This window comes from Podarcis erhardii (genome assembly GCF_964252035.2).
Source record: "Podarcis erhardii genome assembly, chromosome: 5".
NCBI lineage: Eukaryota > Metazoa > Chordata > Lepidosauria > Squamata > Lacertidae > Podarcis > Podarcis erhardii.
The window spans coordinates 60,810,031-60,827,637 of record NC_138509.1 but is presented as its reverse complement, the minus strand read 5'-3'; the positions used below and the strand labels follow the sequence as shown (position 1 = coordinate 60,827,637).

Genomic DNA, 17,607 nt, shown 5'->3' with positions numbered 1-17,607 from the left:
TTTTGTCATGCTGGCGTCATGACCCGGAAAGCTGTCTGGACAAATGCTGGCTCCCTCGGCCTAAAGTGAGATGAGCACTGCACCCCATAGTTGCCTTTGACTGGACTTAACTGTCCAGGGGTCATTTACTTTTTTACCTTTACATAATTTTCTTTGTATGCTGCCTTTCTGCAGTTAGAGCCATGCTCAAGGTGGCTTACAACGTGAAAAATACATAACTACAACATAACAAAAGTAGTCATAATCAACAAATCATTAGAAAATACACAACCAAACTGAACAATTTTCACATAAATCACAATATCGAAAATAAAGATACAAAAAAGCAACAGCAACAACCCCCTGCAACAAAAACAAACTCCAAACACCCCAGCCCAAGAATCTGTACAGGAGTAGGCAAAGGACCAGGTCATTCAGGATTCACAGCCTTAGCATCCACATCCTTCTTTTAAACCACCACCAGCAGTTTTAAGGAGGGTGGAGAGTACATGATCTGCCAACACTTCTGCTTATGGGAAAGAATGTGAAATGGTGGAGGTGGCCATTCCTTTATGAAAAAAGGAGACTTGTGTGAAGCAAGACTGTGGCTGGCATGATTGGGAGGGACTAGGTGGTGTTGGATGTGAGAGGATTTTAGATATGGAGCTAATGGGGAGCCTCGGTGGGAAGTTTTCAAATATATATAGGTTGTTCAAGTTCATAAAGGGGAGGTGGTGATGTGGGCAATGCTGGTAAATGAATATTGGCAAGCAATATTAGAATGACAATGGGTACTATTAGATATTGATATGTGAACCACCCTGAGACATCCGGGTATAGCACAGTACATAAATTCAATAAATAAAATAATAATAAGCAATCCAGATTTTATGGCTATATGACCAGCAGTCTGCACTGCGTATCATATTATATGATCTACAAGGTTTTAATTTTTTTGTCATCTATCAGGTTGCAGCAAAATGAGCAATGGGAAGCAGGTCAACTCCATTGGATCTTCTGAGAGACCAGCTCATTTTGGTTTCAGTTTGAACAACCGTATGACCTTTGTAACTGTTACAAAATGGTGCTTGAATTTATTTGTTTCCCCCCCTTTGGCATCATGCATCTTAAACAGTAAGGCAGGAATTGTCTTGTGGTGCTTTTTTAAAATTAATCTGTAAGGGACTGTGGGAGTCTTTGTGCCTGAATAATGGAATGAAAGTGTTAAATAAAGTAAATACAGTGCTATTTTTCTAGAAAAAGAGGTGCCGGAACTCACCATGAACACCTCCCTCATTCTCTTAGAATGGCAATGGTGCCCACCTGAGAGGTGCTGTGAGTTTCAGTGAGTTTCCCCTTTAAAAAGTCCTGTGAGAAAATATAAATAAATAACCACTGATCCTACTTCCAGTGCTCCTTGCTGTCATTGCCACACACTTACTTCCTCACTTGGGTGGGTGAATAATTGGCTGCCTTTTGGGGGCATATCCCGCTCAAGAGGGTTCACAATATCATAAACATATGATATAAGCAAGGGTCAGATATAGCAGGAAGGAGGGGCAGCAAGGGGACAAAGAGGAGACACTACTACAGATGGTGTCCTGTCAAAAAATTAGTTCACAGAAGTTGGTAGTCCCACTGAATAAATCTTGCTGAGGGCTCTGCCACTTGAAAACCTGGGACTGGCTTTGAATATATGGGTGAGGCTTGGGTTGGGTTTAGACCAGATGACTTGACTGATTCTTTTCCACAGCTGGGGGCACATAAGTAGGCAGAAGGAATGTCTTTTCAAGCAAGGGGTAGCGTAGATACTAGATTTGAGTTCTGTACTCATGCAGACTGTTGTGGGGGATAGGAGATGGAATCAAGTAGTGTATCCTGAAAAAGGGTGCAGTTGGGCAGAAGGTCCCTATTGAAGTGATTTATCTCTTTGCTATTAAAGGAGTCTCAAGTCCTGCAGTTTTTAAAACTGGGCTCAGGAAACAATGTTGCAGCGTAGAACAGGGATGCGAAGGAAACGTGAGGCTCTTCAGATGCTGTTGGACTCAAACTCCTATAATGGCTGGAGCCCAGGCACGAGGACGTCGGTCGCTTGTCGTCTCAACCACCTTTGGAGAACAGGTGCCTCCTCCACGATGCAGAACTATGAAAGTGCAGAGCGGCACTGTAGCCTGGCAAGGGCTCGGGAGGATGACTTCCTGCCTGGTCCTAAAGAGGATCTTCCTAGCGCTGGAGCCTGTGCAGTACTATCTAACGCTAGTCGAGTTACCCTGAAACGAAAAAGCCACAAGTCTCTTGCAGCGGACTGTGCGTGTGCGTATTTGTGCGTAGGGTGGGGAAATACTACTACTACTACTAATAATAATAATTCAGTGGCGAGGTGGAAGCGGGAGATGCTATTATGTCGGCAGGCAATAAAGCGGGAAGGGTAGGGTACAGCTTCACGATACCGTCGGCTGCCTGCCCCCTCGCTCGCCTGCTTGCAGTTTGCATTCCGCTTCGTGATGGGAACAGCGCCCCTGATGGGCGACTGGAGCGTCGCCTTGAGCGGGACTTTGTTTGCCCATAGCCGAAATGGCGCTGCGAGCGTCAAGGGCTGCTCCCAGACTGGTTCCCTCCGTAGGGCAAAGAGCCGCTTCGCCCCAGCTCTTCCTGGTAGCCGGCGAGGGGCCGGAACCGGAAGCGAGCTGTCAGGAAACCGAAGGAGCCGCGGCGGCTGAAGCAGGAAAGGAGCGTGGCGGTAGCTTACAGGCGCAATAATAATCCGCACGGCGCGAGAGCCCCGGGAGGCGCCCTCTGGCTAAGTCGCGGCACCGGCACCATCGCCTCCCCCCCCCGTGCGGTTCCCCAGCACTGGACGGTGAGTGGGTGCCTGGGTGCCTGGGTTCCCGGACGCCCGCCTCTGAAGACGCCGCCGCCGCTTCTCCTTTTTCGGGCTCTCCTGGGGCGAGATCGGAGGAGGCGGAGTCCATACGAGCAGGGACAGCGGGGGGTCTAAGGGACTGGGGCGCGGAGAATTCGGGGTGCTTAACCAGAGCAAGCTCGTGTTTCCAGCCTTGCAACACAGCCGCGCGATTTTAAGGCTGCAATCCTGACGGAGTGGGCTCAGATCTAGGTGCTATTGAATCCCGTGGGTTTCACCCCCGCCCCCCCAGGCGAGCAGGGTTAGGATTGCAGCCCGAATTCCGGCAACTTTGTGGCGTGGTCAAGGATTCGGATATCTCGAACCGAAGGACAGACAGAGATGCGGTTGGCAGTTGGGTGTTAATTCGCAGAGCTCCTTTGGATCCTTTTTTTGCTAAAACTGTGCCCGGAAAAGAAGATCTAACAAACGAGGGTGTTAGCCCCAGGGCTCTTGGATTCGGTGTTGTTGCGGCAGAGGGACAGGATCGCCTTTCTGAAATCTTAACTGCACAATGGGATTTGTGATCGCGATTGGCATGGTCAGAAGTATCATCATTATGCCTGCGTCGTGGAGTCCCATAATGGTGCTAAAGAGTAGACCGTGAATGCACAGTAGGATGCATTGGAGCAAGGGGGAAGCACTCGTTTTTTAAAAAAACACAACACTGAGTAGCAGGGTTGAGAATGACACGTTTCTGCTGAGGATTTTGGAGATAGTAGGTTGGATGATAATGACCTAGATGGACTAGCATCTGACTCAGCAGCTTCTTATGTAATTTCTGCAGTGCTACTTGTTACCTTTACAGTATGAAGTACAAGTGAGACAAATTTGATACGTTTTTGGGAAGGATTCATTTTTCTGAGACCTCCGTTTCTCTACTCTCTCAGGCCAACTTCACAGATGTCAGAATTGCCATGAGGCTTTTATATGTGTTTTAATATTGCGCTTCCTGCAATGTAAAATTAGCATTATTCACTTACAAAGTGCCTGCATTTTCTAAGGGCTGTGCATGTATTAAAAGAGAAGTCAGTCCCTGTAAATAGACTTACAATCTAATAGACATGATACAGAAGGGGAAACTGGAATCAGGAGGGGAAAATAAGAAACGGGACTGGAACACCTGCTTATTCACTAGCTCATGATAGACTCATGGAATTGTATAGTTGAAAGGGACCTTGAGGGTCATCTAGTCCAACCCTTTGCAGTGTAGGCATTTCAACACGTGTTCTCCCAGTACATGTGAATCAGCCCATTACCTCTGAATCAGTCCTAGAATTGCATCTTTATTTTCCCAGATTTTGTTTATTTATTTTCTTATATGCTGCCTTTCTTCCATCATGGAACCCAAGGTGGCACACATTTTATTCTCAGGTGGTTATCCAACCAGTGCTGCTTAGCTTCAGCAAGATGGCTTGTGTCAAGATATATACCTTATAACTGATTGCACACCCGCGGATTTACAGAAGCATACACTTGCTTAACTATTTCTGCTGAAATACAATGCTTAAGTTAAATGTCTTCATTTGTTTCCAGGTTCTTTTATAAGATGGGAACTCTAATTGCACTTATTGGAATATGGGTGAGCTTCTCCCTGGTAAAAGCAGATTCAAAAGCAGTGACGACTTCTTTGACTACTAAGTGGTTTTCCACACCTTTATTACTTGAAGCAAGGTAAGCAAGATGGCTAACTCAATGTTTTTTTTTATAAAAAAAGCAGTTTAAATATGTAATCTCCCATATAATTTGTGTCCCTGTGTTACAAATGAGGGAGGCTTAGACAGTGGCTTGCCTTAAAAATACCCAGTAAATTAATTACTGAATGGAATTTGAATCCGGACTCGTGAAATGCGGTGTCATAGTTTTTTTAAATAAACCCCAAAACAAAACTTAACATAATGTAATGATTCCTCTCACCTCCTTTCTTCAGTGAATTTTTAGCAGAAGAAGGTCAAGAGAAATTTTGGAGCTTTGTTGAAACCTGTCAGAACTTTGGATCATCCAATCATGATGGTAATTATTGCTTTGCTTGGTTGCTTTGTAATCAGATAGGGTACTGTGCGCTAAATTCTTTGTAAAGGCTCATTGGTATAAATGACAAACACTTAATACAGCTGTACCTTGGAAATTGAACAGAATCCATTCTGGAAGTCCATTCGACTTCCGAAACATTCGACTTCCAAAGTGCGGCTTCTGATTGGCTGCAGGAAGCTCCTGCAGCCAATCAGGAGCCGCGGAAGACCCATCAGACATTCGGCTTCTAAAAGAACGTTCAAAAACCGGAACACTCACTTCCGGTTTTTGATCATTTGGGAGCCGAAACGTTCAACTCCCAAGGCGTTCAGGAGTCGAGGTACGACTGTAACTTGTTTTTCTCTTTCCATTTGTAGAATAATGCTAAATATAAAAATAGTAAAGATTTTCATTTATGCTTTACACTTTAATGGAAAATGGTAACCAGTCAAAGCTTATGCAGATATAAATGGGCCATTTAAGGCAGATCTGTAGAACTTAGTGACTGACCAAGCCAAATAAACCTGCTAGCTGCATTTCCCCACTCTCAGAGCCTTTATCTGCGTTGCTGCCTACTTTGGTCTTTAAAAGCAGATATATTTTGACATGCCACAATACATAGTGGACAGCGTTCATCTTGCTTAGTCACAAGTTATACAAGCCTACTCTTAAGGGATGAAAAACTAAGTATAGGATGATACACTCTTTCCTTCCCACATTGCCCATTCCATTTCCCCCTTTACATGTGCACCAGAACTTGAACTGTGGACAAAACACTTTTAAATATCTAGTACAGAAGCCAATCAGACTGGTGGAAGCAGTGACAGTTCTGTGCTTTGCCATTCTGATTGGCTATCATTTCAGTGCTGTGCAGTAAGAAGGAGCCATTTTCTCATTGTGCAGCTGGATATGTATGTGAGAGAGGTGTGAATGCCATGTGGTGTGGCGGGGAGGGGGGAGAGAGAGAGCTTTGTGTATGTATGCTTTGGCCCCAGTCACTGTCTATGAGGGAACGTGGTGTTTGCAGGGGTGGGGAGATGGTTCACCACCTCTTTAGAGCCTAATGACTGTAATTTATAATTGATATGTCTTTGCAAGGTTAACAAGCTAAAGTAACTAAGACATCATTATTATTAATGAAAATATATAATATTTTGTTGTAATAGAATTATGTTATAATATAATAGAACTGCTTACTATTGAGGATATCTCATTAAACGGATCAGACACATTCCAGCAGTCATATCTATAATGCACATGAATTCCAAGTATATCTTAAAAGCAATTATGTGCTTAGCAATTGTAGTAGTGACCAATGAGTATGAATAATCAAGTTCAGAGAAAGAAAGAAAGATTTTCTGTATGCAGTGTTATATGGAGGTAGCATAGGATCACAGTGTTTACCAGCTTGTAGTCATATATTTCCAACTTGATGACTCCACAGGATGCTGATTCCTTGTGTTGTTTTAAATTGTGTCACCTTTTGCATACGGTAGTAGTATGAACCACGACAATTATCGCTGATTTTTAAAATCTCTCTGCACTTGCATTAAAAACTAAATAGCTTACTTTATGGGTTGGCAGGTACTGATTATTCCTCTTACTATGCAACGCTGCAAGCAGCTTCCCAGAATCTTTCACCTTTGCAACAGAACTTGTTGAAATTTGCCTTGTCTTTGCGCTCTTATTCAGCTACGGTTCAAGCCTTCCAGCAGGTTAGTATATAGCTTTTGGAACATTTCTGATTCTGATGTTTTCATACAGACAGTAATGCAAAAAGGAAACACTGGGTGTCTCCTCTCCCTGAACTAGCAACCTAAGCCTTGTGTTTGACCATATTACAATGACTAATTTTTTGACAGTGACTGACTATACTGTGTATATTGGGAGTGGTAATATGTTGATGGACCTTATTGAGTTGACAGATAATATCCCCTTCCCTGATTGCTTGCCAGCCTAGACACCAAGGTTAGGTGGGGTGTCTAGGCATTGACAATCTTCCACCTCTTTCCTGGCCACTGCCCAGAGAAGTATTGGGCATGATACCAGTACTGCAAAAGTTACCACATGGATATTTACGTTCCTTTAAAAAAACCCCAAAACTTAAATTTTAAAGGAATGGCTTCTCATTTTGCAATTGCAAAGCAAACTGCTTCAGTATCCTGCCCACCATCTTGTTCGCCTATGATTCCTCAATAGCTGCTCACCCAGCATTAATAATAAACACAAAACAAGACTGAGAGAAAGAAAAGAGGGGAGAGAGATGGGGGGGGGAGGGGAGGGAACAAATAAAGTTGCTGTAAGATTATCCCTCTTTCTCTCATTTAGCTCCAAGGCAGGAGACCTTTCTTGATTGATTATAAAATGGAGTGATCTTTATTTTGTGTGGTATTTGTCTTTGAAAGAATCTAAGAAGTTTATTCTACCTTCCTCGCTGGTATCCATCTGAGCTGGAAGCAGAAAAGCTGTGCAAATGCCCCCATTCTACAAGTCGTGGCCAGTTTTTTTGATGTGATTCAGTGCTGTACTGTTCATTCATATGGATCAAAAATGACAATGCACAGATGAATCTATTAGAAGCAGAGTATCTTGTGATCCTGTTACTATGACCATAATGCCATTTTCCCAACCTCTGGAAAAGGTTGACATCTTACTATAATAGATCCATTTTAATACAGATAGCAGCTGATGAGCCCCCACCAGAGGGATGTAATGCATTTGTTGTTGTACACGGCGAGAAGACTTGTGAATCTGACAAACTCAAAATGCTTCTACAAACAGCTTCAGAAAGGTAGTTTTATTTTGTACCAAGGCATCAACTATGCTGCTGCTTATTTTGTTAAAATAGGGCAATCTGATTCAGTGTTGGTCATTTGTTCTGTATTACATAATTCTATGATTTCATAGTTTCATGATGTTTAAATAATTTTATTGTACACTGCTTTGCTATTTTTTATGAGTTGGTGATTTATAAATATTCTGATTAAATGATTGATTACAAGCTTAACATGTTGCTACTTTGGACGTAAGGTCCCAGAGTGGGATGCAATCATAAGATTCTGGGGTGGGTTACAACAATAGATTACAACAAAGATACAATTATAAAATGCATACTGTTCAGTTCCATTTGCAATGGCTTTGTAAGTTACAACATTTTAGGAATTCATTCAGTTCCACAATTGTGAGAAGCAGAGCAATAAAGTGCTGGGATTTTCATATGGAAATTTTATTTTAATTCTTCATGAATCACATTTAATGATTCAAGCATTAGAATAAGGACTGTCATAGTTACCTATTTATGTCTCTTCTATATGTTCAGTGTAGTCATAAGCATTATCTAATCTTGTTTAAATACAGTATTTATATTGGGGTGTTCGTCTTGTTCCAGGCCAAAGCCTTTTATATTCAAAGGCGACCACAAATACCCAGTCTCAGACCCCGAAAGTCCTGTGGTAATCTTGTATGCTGAGATTGGCTCTGAGGAGATGTCTAGATTTCACAGACTACTTGTATCAAAAGTCAATGCTGGAGAAATCATCTACATTCTTAGGCATTACATCGCTGTAAGTACTAAAACAATTTTAGGAAATTCCACATGATTTCCAGTATTTTTCAGGAGCAATATTAGTTATTTAGGTGCCACTTCAAGAATATTTTGCATTGAGTTCTAAAATCGTGTGTGTTTTTATATAAACCATATTGCCAGTTTTTGATTGATTTCAATATTGCAACATTTATGTGTTTTGAAGAGGGGTTATCTTTTCTGATTATATTCAAAGATTTATTCCTCTGTTCGTACAAGACAACTGTGAAGCTGAATCCAGACTCACTGTTTTAAAGATCTAGAAGCTGTTAGGTCTCAATTTGAATAGGTAATAGATTCAGGATATTTCTGGTTACAGTTCTTTTTATAGTCTTACTGCCCCTTATGACTTTTGTGGCAATGTGCAATGAAATTTGAGGTTCCAGATATGTAAATGCCAGCATGAGAAGCATTGCCAAGACAGCAGGAATCACTACAAGAGCTTCTTAGATGGAAGCTACATTTGTCATCCTCCTACCAGCTGGAGTTCTGAATTGGGCTGCAACTTTCTTATCACAGAGAGGGTGGGTGGGCGTTTATAGCTGAGCTGCAACACAGCTGGGCACTTGTTCCAAGTTTAAATCAGGATGGTCCAACTGCCTGTCATTATGGTCTGGCAAAGTTGGGAGAGATAAACCTAGCAAATGTCTTGTTGTGCCCATGTTACCTTGCTTTTACTCCTTTTTCTCTTGTAGAATCCAAGTAAAGAAAGAGTCTACCTGTCAGGCTATGGTGTGGAGCTGGCCATTAAAAGCACAGAATATAAGGCCAAGGATGATACCCAGGTGAAAGGTGAATTCCTACCTTAAGAGCAGTGATGGTTCCACCATGAACTGGCATATGTTCCACAAGTTGTTTTTTAAAATTCTCTTCATATTCTCTCGCTGTTATTCTATTTAGAATTGAATCACTTTTTCAGGGTATATTAGCAATACACTGCAGTAATCTAAATCATTCGTATTTATTTATATACAACCTTTCCACAAGGAAATTCTGCTCAAAATGGCTTGTAACAAGCTAAATAACAATAAATGAAAACCCACTGAGTAGCAATCACTCTGGAATTGATTGCACGTTGACAGGAGCTGCTGAAGCTAGATTAGGCAACCTTTGGATTGATACTCTTAAGGACTGAAAGGTTCATGCATATATTGATGTACTTTAGGATGAGGCAACTTGCCCAGGCAACCCATTAGCTTCCCTTGACGTGGCAGGATTGTGTAGGTTACCAGTTCAAGCTGGAGTGGGAAGCTTGTCTGGACTTGCTCTCTCCCTGGCTGTTAGCAATCTGTGTGACCAATTTCCCCTCAGGACCCAGTTTCAGGGTCTTGCCTCACACTTCATTCTTCACCTTCTGCTTTCCTTGCAAGGCTGCCTAACCTCTTACACACATGTTTAATTTCCTCCTGCAGATCCTTTTTTATGATAATAAGCTGTGGTGCATGAAAAGTAGCACATTTTCTAAATGTAATTGTAATTTTTATCTGTGTTTTGTATATCCTACTTTGTGTTAATCCCTCCCTTCCACCAGTTTGCTGGCTTCAAATGCTACTAGCATGGTGTTGGCTACTAAGTAAAAACTTGCAGAAAAACATGCAGAGGCAGAATGAGGAGTGTCGTCATTGTTCTGTCCTTTTTTGTGCAACGAGCCACTTCTTTTGAAAAAAGTGTTTTATGTTTGCTCCCTCTGGAGCCAGAGTGAGGAGAGTCTCACTTGAGACTCTTCACAGTGGCAGTGGAGAGCAGCACCAGATTATTCACTGGTTGACAGAAGTAGCAGCATAAAACCCTCAGGGAATGAGTGGCAAGGAATGTTACTGTTCCCCCCTCACCAGGGAATAACCCCATTACACTTTGGTGCCCGTTGTAAAAAATTGCAGCAATTGTCTACTTATCTTAGAAACAAGATGTGCTTGCTGTCATGGCTGTCTGCAGTGCTAATATTGTGTGCTGAAGGCTTGCAAAGCTTGTCAGACTCTTTTATGACTGATCGTTTCCTAAATGGTATCATAACCAGGATTTTTTTCATGTTTCTATAGGTGCAGATGTGAATGCAACCGTAATAGGTGAAAATGACCCCATTGATGAAGTGCAGGGATTTCTATTTGGAAAACTGAGGTACGTCATACTCTTGACAAACGTGTTCATTTCCTTGGCTTTTCCACCTAAAGCATTCCAGAAACGACTTGCAAGGAAATACATAAAGAACATTGCAGGGAGGGGGCTCCGTAATAGCGCACACGTTTTGCTTGTGAAAGGTCCCAAGTTTGGTCCCGGCATCAGCAGGTGAGGATGGGAAGGACTTCTACCTGAAACCCTGGAGAGCTGCTGCCATTCAGTGTTGGCAATCTTGAGCTAGATGGGCCAACTAAACTGTGTACAGCAGCTTCCTCTGTTACTTTTAGCTGCATTTTCCGACTAAAGCCTACAAAATATTAAGAAAAGGGACCCAAATCCACATCTATTAAGGGCAGTTGTACGGGAAGGTAAACAGCATTTCCGTGCTTCTCTGGTTCTCCAGAAGCGGCTTAGTCATGCTGGCCACATGACTGGAAGCTGTCTGCGGACAAACACTGGCTCCCTCAGCCTATAGATGAGCGTGCAACCCCAGGGTCATCCGCTAATGGTCAGGGGTTCCTTTACCTTTAATAAAATAGGCAGTAGCGTAGCGTGGGGGGTGCAGGGGGGGCCGGCCGCACCAGGCGCAACATCTGGGGGGGGCACGCTCGCCGCCTCCGGAGTCGCCGAAGAGCCTCGGGTGCAGGCTGTAGCAGAGCCCCATGTCTCGCGGAACCGACGAGCTGTGCGCGCGTCCGGGCTGAAGGCGTCCGGCAGGCAGCGGCTCTCAGCGCTAGCCGCGGTCCCCGCGCGTCAGGGCCGCGGAGGGCGCGCCAGGCAGCCCTTCCTCACAGCCCCGCCGCCGCCGCCGCTGCTGCAGCTGCTGGGCCATGTTGCATTTTCCTTGCCTCTCTGCCCTCCTCCTCCTCTGGGCAAGCGGCGTCGTTTGGGCGGCAGCGCCAGTGGCAACTCGCCTCAGATCACCTGACACGGACCCGCCGCCGCCGCCGTGGCTACCTTACCGTAAATACCCCAGCCCAGGCAGCAGCAAGTAGAAGCTGGCAGCGGCGGCAGGTTAGGGGTTAGGGGCGCAAATTACTTGCCTTGCCCCGGGTGCTGACAACCCATGCTACGCCGCTGAAAATAGGTTTCCTTAATTCATTTTTTATTCCAGGCAGTTGCACCCCAGTTTGAAAGAAGAACTGAAAGAACTAAGAAAACATCTTGTTGAAAGCACCAATGAAATGGCGCCCTTAAAAGTGTGGCAATTACAAGGTAAGTATCCATATTAGACCCCTCTCCTGCAAATCTGAAATGTGAACTTCAACTTCCTAGGAGCTCTTACGCTGCACTTAAGTCCTTATATGCACACACTAAAATAAATTTATTATGACTTCGTTATGAAGTGCTCCTGTGTCAGCAGAAGCATCCATAAATGCAACTGTTCCTGGAACAGATAGAAGCACAAAGACACTTTCCATCAGCACCACCCCAAGGCATTTTCCCTTTGTGCGAAGCATTGAGTTGAATGCAGTTGCATTTTTTACATGCCAGCATATTTCAAAGCACAGGTTCCTTCTTCAGCAACCATCTTAAACTTTTGAATTACATAGAATAGCTGAAGTAGTTTCCTCATGGTGCCAGATAGGTACAATATTTCTGCAAACTGCTTCAGCTCTTCTGCATACTTTGAAGAAGAAAACTTTGCCCCTAACAGCATTCACCTGGAGTTCATCTTCTGTGTCTTCAATCCAAAACCCCATTGTGCCTGGCTGGGATGGACTTTGATTAGATGAAGGTGCCCCTCTACCCACAGAGTGATGCCAGCATCAACTCCCTGTTACCAAAAAGGAGCAATGCAGCAGCGAGCAGCAGCTTCGTCAGCTGCAGGTGGCTGGAAAGCCAGACAGGATGTTGATGTTTGTGACTGTTGCCATGGGAAGAAAGGGGCAGTCCATTCACCGTACTGAGCACCGGATGTTAGCTCAGTGTGTGTCATATGACCTGTACTGGAAGTACATGGGTGGAGATTTGTTCTCTCTGCTGGTGTTGTAAAGAGTGCAGACATGTTTATCTGTATGGTTGCAAAAGACAGGAATAAAAAAACGTAGATACATTTCTGTCTGTTTCTTTCCCCTCCCTGGGGATAGCAAAGGGGAGAGAGAAGGAGTGGTGTGTTCTTCTCACATCTGGGAAGGATCGCCGATTACAGACCTCGCATGTTTTCCTGCCGGGAGTCACAGGGGGAGGTCAACAAGGAATCCAGCCGGTGCCTGCAGCGTTGGCACATTCTGACCGAGGCAGGATTCCAACACTCCCAGCTCCTCATTCCACCTGGTGGTAGCTCATGGAAAGCCCCTATATGGGGTGTTCTAGGGAAGGGACTGAGCCAGCCCCATGACTGTCACTGCTGGATCCCAAGCAGACCTCACTGCTGCCTTGTGATGTCTTCGAGCCAAATCATTGCACCAGCTCCAGGCTGCCACAGTGATTTGCCTGCCTCTTCTGCTGTGGCCAGCAGGAGCAAGAAGGCTGCCAGTGTGGTGACAACACAACCCTGACACTGCCTGCTAGGGCTTTGGATTGCTCTTCTTATTTCAGTGCCGCCTCTTTCTTTTTTTGCCAGTTGCATTCTTCACAGCTGCATTATAATTACGGCTCATAGTTGCATTATATATAAGGTGGCAAAAGACTGCAATCCTGAACACACTTGGGAGTAAGCCCCATTGGATGCAGTGGCGTTTTCTTCTGTGTAAACCTGCGTGGTAAAATTCCCGAATCCTCCTGATTCATTTTCAACTGGTGAATGCTTCTCAGCATTATATCCAGTTGTATGAATTGTGTACTCTGCTAAGAACAGAACATTGGTGGATGCGCTAGCTTGATCCAGGGATGCCCTTACGCACGAACTCTGCTTCAGCCATGTGAGCAATTTCATCATAGTGTGTGAGAGCAATAATTGGGTGTTTAAGAGCTTCAAGAGATTAGGCTGATCTTGGCACCTAGCAGAGTTAAGCTTTATAATGTTCCAGGTTTGGAGGACTGCCTTATGATTGAACTATTTTCAATTTTAGATCTGAGCTTCCAAACTGCTGCCCGTATTCTGGCTGCTCCTACGGTGGATGCTTTGATGGTCATGAAAGATCTAAGTCAGAATTTCCCCACAAAGGCTAGGTAACTCCTGCTGCTGCTGCTAAGCAAATGTAAATTATTGTGCTGTTTACTTTGGTGAAAGTGATCAAAGATCTCAGAGTAGATTGGGGATCCTGGTTGTTGAAACGGAAACAAACTACTTTGGCCCCCTTACTTGTGGGGAAATGGTTGCCCCAGTGTGGTCCATCCAGCTTCCACCAGCTAACTGATAGTTTGGCAACGAGCAAATGTGGAATTAGATCATTTTAAAAGGGAAAACTTGCTTTTCAACATCTCTGCTATAATTTTGCTCTTAATATCTTGAAAACTTTGGTATGAATTGGCAGTGAAATACCCCTTGCATATTTGAAAATATTAAATTTGGCCACCTTGGAAGTTCAATGAAAATGCAGGGTGTTTCTCTGATAAAGTAGAGACAATTTGACAGCAGAAAGAATTCACATATACAGAAAGGTGCTGGAGGTGGAGAAAATGCCTGCGTTCAGCCACGAATAAGAAAACCATTCATAATCGGTTTGTGAGGAATGGGGGCAGGAAAGACATAACCGGGCAGCTATACAGCCAACAACAACCTGCACTGATCATATCTTCAGTGAGGGGGGCAGGCTATATCAGAAAAGTCAGTATTTCTGCATCATCGGTACTACAGCATTTGTAATCTTAAGTGCATATTAGTGTTTTCTATTAAATAAGAGATGTTAAGTTCATAGTTGGCTCAGATTACCTATCTCTTTTAAGGGATAATAACTTCCTCCTGGTATGTGTCCTTTTGGATTTAAAAGCTGAAAGCACTTAATTCTTGTGCAACCATTTTTGGCACAAATTTTGAAGATGTCAAACTTTGTAGGGTTTAATATGTGGAGTCCCCCCCCCCATTGATTGCACTAGAGAGCTTAAATGAAATTGAAATTGTTGTCCTTGCAGTTGCAATGTTTTCTATACTGTATGAATTCCAATATCTGTTTACTGGTAACAATTGTATGCCCTAGTGGAACACGTTGGAGTGGAACAGATATAAAAACAAAAGAAGAGGTAGGACAGGCAATTAATGATAACATGTGACTCTTTTGGTTTCTGTAGGGCAATAACAAAAACAGTTGTTTCTTCAGAACTCAGATCAGAAATTGAAGAGAACCAAAAGGTAATTGTATGGAGCCTTATTGTATTGGAGCCTCTTGGCAAAATAGGGATTTGAACCTAGGTCTCCTGGGCTGACACTAGCCATTAAGCCACACTGCCTCTCTGTATTTAAAAAGTACATTTTATTGATCTCTAAATACTTTGAAATGCTATTCTTCTTCCAGAATGTCCAGAATGTTTTGTTGGTTTCTGGTTGTATTGTTGTACTAGCTACAGCCTAGGGCAGAATTTGGAAGAAAGGTTCTTCATCATATCATAGAACCACAGAATTGTAGAGTTGGAAGGGGCACCAAGAGTCATCTAGTCTAACCCCCTGCAATGCAGGAATCTCATCTAAAGCAGCTAGGGCAGATGGCCATCCAAGCTCTACTTAAAAACCTCCCACGAAGAAGAGTCCACTACCTTCTGAGGGAGTTTGTTCCAGTGAACCCTAACACTGTTCTGTGCAAGGTTTATATTCCACAAGCTCAGAAACTATGAGCCAAGTGGCTCTTTACTGGTTTTACCTGGATATTTCCCAGGGAATAGTCACAAGCAGTTACTCAAGGAGAACTTGGCCTTTTGGGTTTTGCCTTGCTTTTGAACAAGTCCCACTGCGTGTCAAACTTGAAACTTAGTGGCTTCTGTGATGTGTTCTGGGGATTAAACAAATAGAAACTTTAACAATTGGCAAAGCAGGAGCAGTACAATCCCCTCAATTGACTTCTTTATCTCTGTTTAAGACTGAAATCACAGTGTAATTGAATCTGCTGCATAATATCTGTTTTAACTTTCTCTATAAGGGAATAATGTATCTATCTGCATATCTGTTTACTGTAATAAATGTCAGGGTGAATGTGCAAAATATCAGGAATGTTGTCTTAACAAGCTCCCAGAAGAGTCTCATTCTAGAAAAGAATTACCTCAGAGGAACTTGGTTGTCACAACAATTAGAAAAGAAACAGTGGGGCGGAATGTTGTTCAGATATCAGAATACAAATACCACTTAACAGTTCAGCATAACAGGTTTTAACAGTGCAATCCCAGACATGTTTACCTAAAAGTAAGCCCCACTAAATAAGTGGGTATAGGATTGCAACCTAGATTGCTCTAAAACTACATTGAGGGCTGAACTTTGCAATTTACATGGCACAAAAGAAATGCTTATTAGTATTATATATGAATCTCAGTCTTGAGGGTAGGTTGGTTGAAGTGAGAGAAGTAACTTTGGTAAGATTATTTTTCTTTGTTTGATTTAGCCCCCAGAGGTGACCTCTGACAGCTTTGTGCGCACATTTTGATTTCATCTGGGCTTGAATGCAAATGATGGCCACTGATAGTGGCCTTTATATTTTGCTTATGGTACACTGACTTTATTCCTTTTACATCCCTTTTACATCAGTTTCTGTTATACTTTCAGCTAGTAAGCTGCCACCCCCATATCATATATCAGCCATATATCATACCTCAATATTCCTTAAAATGGCTAACATGATTCTAGAGTATGATAAAACCACTTTGTTAAATTTATTTATCGGTCAAGTGTGTAGGCAGATTGCTTGAGGACAAGTAAGTAGTTGATCCATTTTACTTCCCCGTGTCTACATTGAACTTTGGGTGCTATAAAGAAGAGTAGTAATTGAAATGGGAGCACAGCTTGTAATTGCTCCACATCATCAAAGAATTGGCAGTCAGCAGGCCTTATTTAGCATGCAATCCAAACCCCTGGTGGTTGGCAGCAGGGCTTAACAGGTACTACAGTAGCATCTGGAGTCTCTCTGCTTGTGCCAGGCAGGGTGCAAGGTGTGATGGGTAGGAAAATAGTTTAGTTCAGTGGCACCAGCTCCAGGTTTGTGCAACAGAGAGGCCTGGATTAACTTGGAGTTACTTAGAAGCCAATGAATACAGGCAGCAACCATTTTGCATGGATCCACCAATGTGTAGGTCCTTTTGGAACAGGGCAGGGTTTGGGTTGGGTTTATGTGCACTCCGCTGAGGTGCGCAGGGGCCAGGAATGGAACCCCTGTGCAAAACGGTTGTCACCTGTACTTGGCTATTCCAGTTCAGTTGAAACTTCATTGGTAGGTGAGCCCTGCTAATGACAGAGCATGAATACAGGTAAAGGGAAACCTCATCCAGACTCCTTCCTGTGTGGTGGATCAGGGGATTGGATCACTCTATTAATACCTCATCATTCTAGTTTCATCATAAGATAGTCCACACTCTGTGCTGCATTAGATTAATACTGATAGCTGATTTGCTGTCAAGGCAGGACCAACTGAATTTCCATTTCTGGGATCAGTTAACATTTTAAATGCACAGCTTTGAAAATATTTGATCTAAAGTTATGTATTATTCAAGTCTTGTATTTTAAAAAGTCTATTAATGTCTTTGTTGCACTTTTTCCACAGTACTTCAAAGGAACCTTAGGTTTACAATCCGGGGATTCTGCTCTGTTCATCAATGGGCTGCACATAGATCTAGACACACAGGACATATTTAGGTATGAACTCTTCAAATTCTTCTTAACTTAGGTTACAGTATAGCAATATAAAATGCTACAGTATTATCAGCCGGTGGCGTTCTAAAGTTTTATCTGATCTGTGCTCTTTCTAGTTTGTTTGATGTCTTGAGGAACGAAGCTCGTGTTATGGAAGGGCTGCATAGTTTGGGAATTGTTGGCCTTTCCATGCACAATGTGTTAAAGCTGAACATCCAGCCATCGGACTCTGACTATGCTGTAGATATCAGAAGTGCTGCTATTTCAGTGAGTATGTGGGGTGAGATTTCCATCGATCAG

General features: G+C 43.2%; 1 protein-coding gene across 2 annotated transcripts in view; it reads left to right on the top strand.

The window, feature by feature from the left end:
- Window positions 1-2,662: 2,662 nt before the first annotated feature.
- UGGT1 (UDP-glucose glycoprotein glucosyltransferase 1) overlaps window positions 2,663-17,607 on the top strand; it is a 43,437-nt gene continuing 28,492 nt past the window's right edge. For both annotated transcript variants that reach the window (XM_081864048.1, XM_081864047.1), the window contains exons 1-13: window positions 2,663-2,839; window positions 4,418-4,555; window positions 4,812-4,894; window positions 6,479-6,609; window positions 7,573-7,685; window positions 8,283-8,457; window positions 9,173-9,269; window positions 10,517-10,595; window positions 11,710-11,810; window positions 13,610-13,709; window positions 14,769-14,829; window positions 17,219-17,310; window positions 17,424-17,574. In XM_081864048.1, the coding sequence (XP_081720174.1) occupies window positions 4,431-4,555; window positions 4,812-4,894; window positions 6,479-6,609; window positions 7,573-7,685; window positions 8,283-8,457; window positions 9,173-9,269; window positions 10,517-10,595; window positions 11,710-11,810; window positions 13,610-13,709; window positions 14,769-14,829; window positions 17,219-17,310; window positions 17,424-17,574 (1,308 nt within the window). In that variant the 5' untranslated portion in view covers window positions 2,663-2,839; window positions 4,418-4,430. The remainder of the gene's footprint in view (window positions 2,840-4,417; window positions 4,556-4,811; window positions 4,895-6,478; window positions 6,610-7,572; window positions 7,686-8,282; window positions 8,458-9,172; window positions 9,270-10,516; window positions 10,596-11,709; window positions 11,811-13,609; window positions 13,710-14,768; window positions 14,830-17,218; window positions 17,311-17,423; window positions 17,575-17,607) is intronic.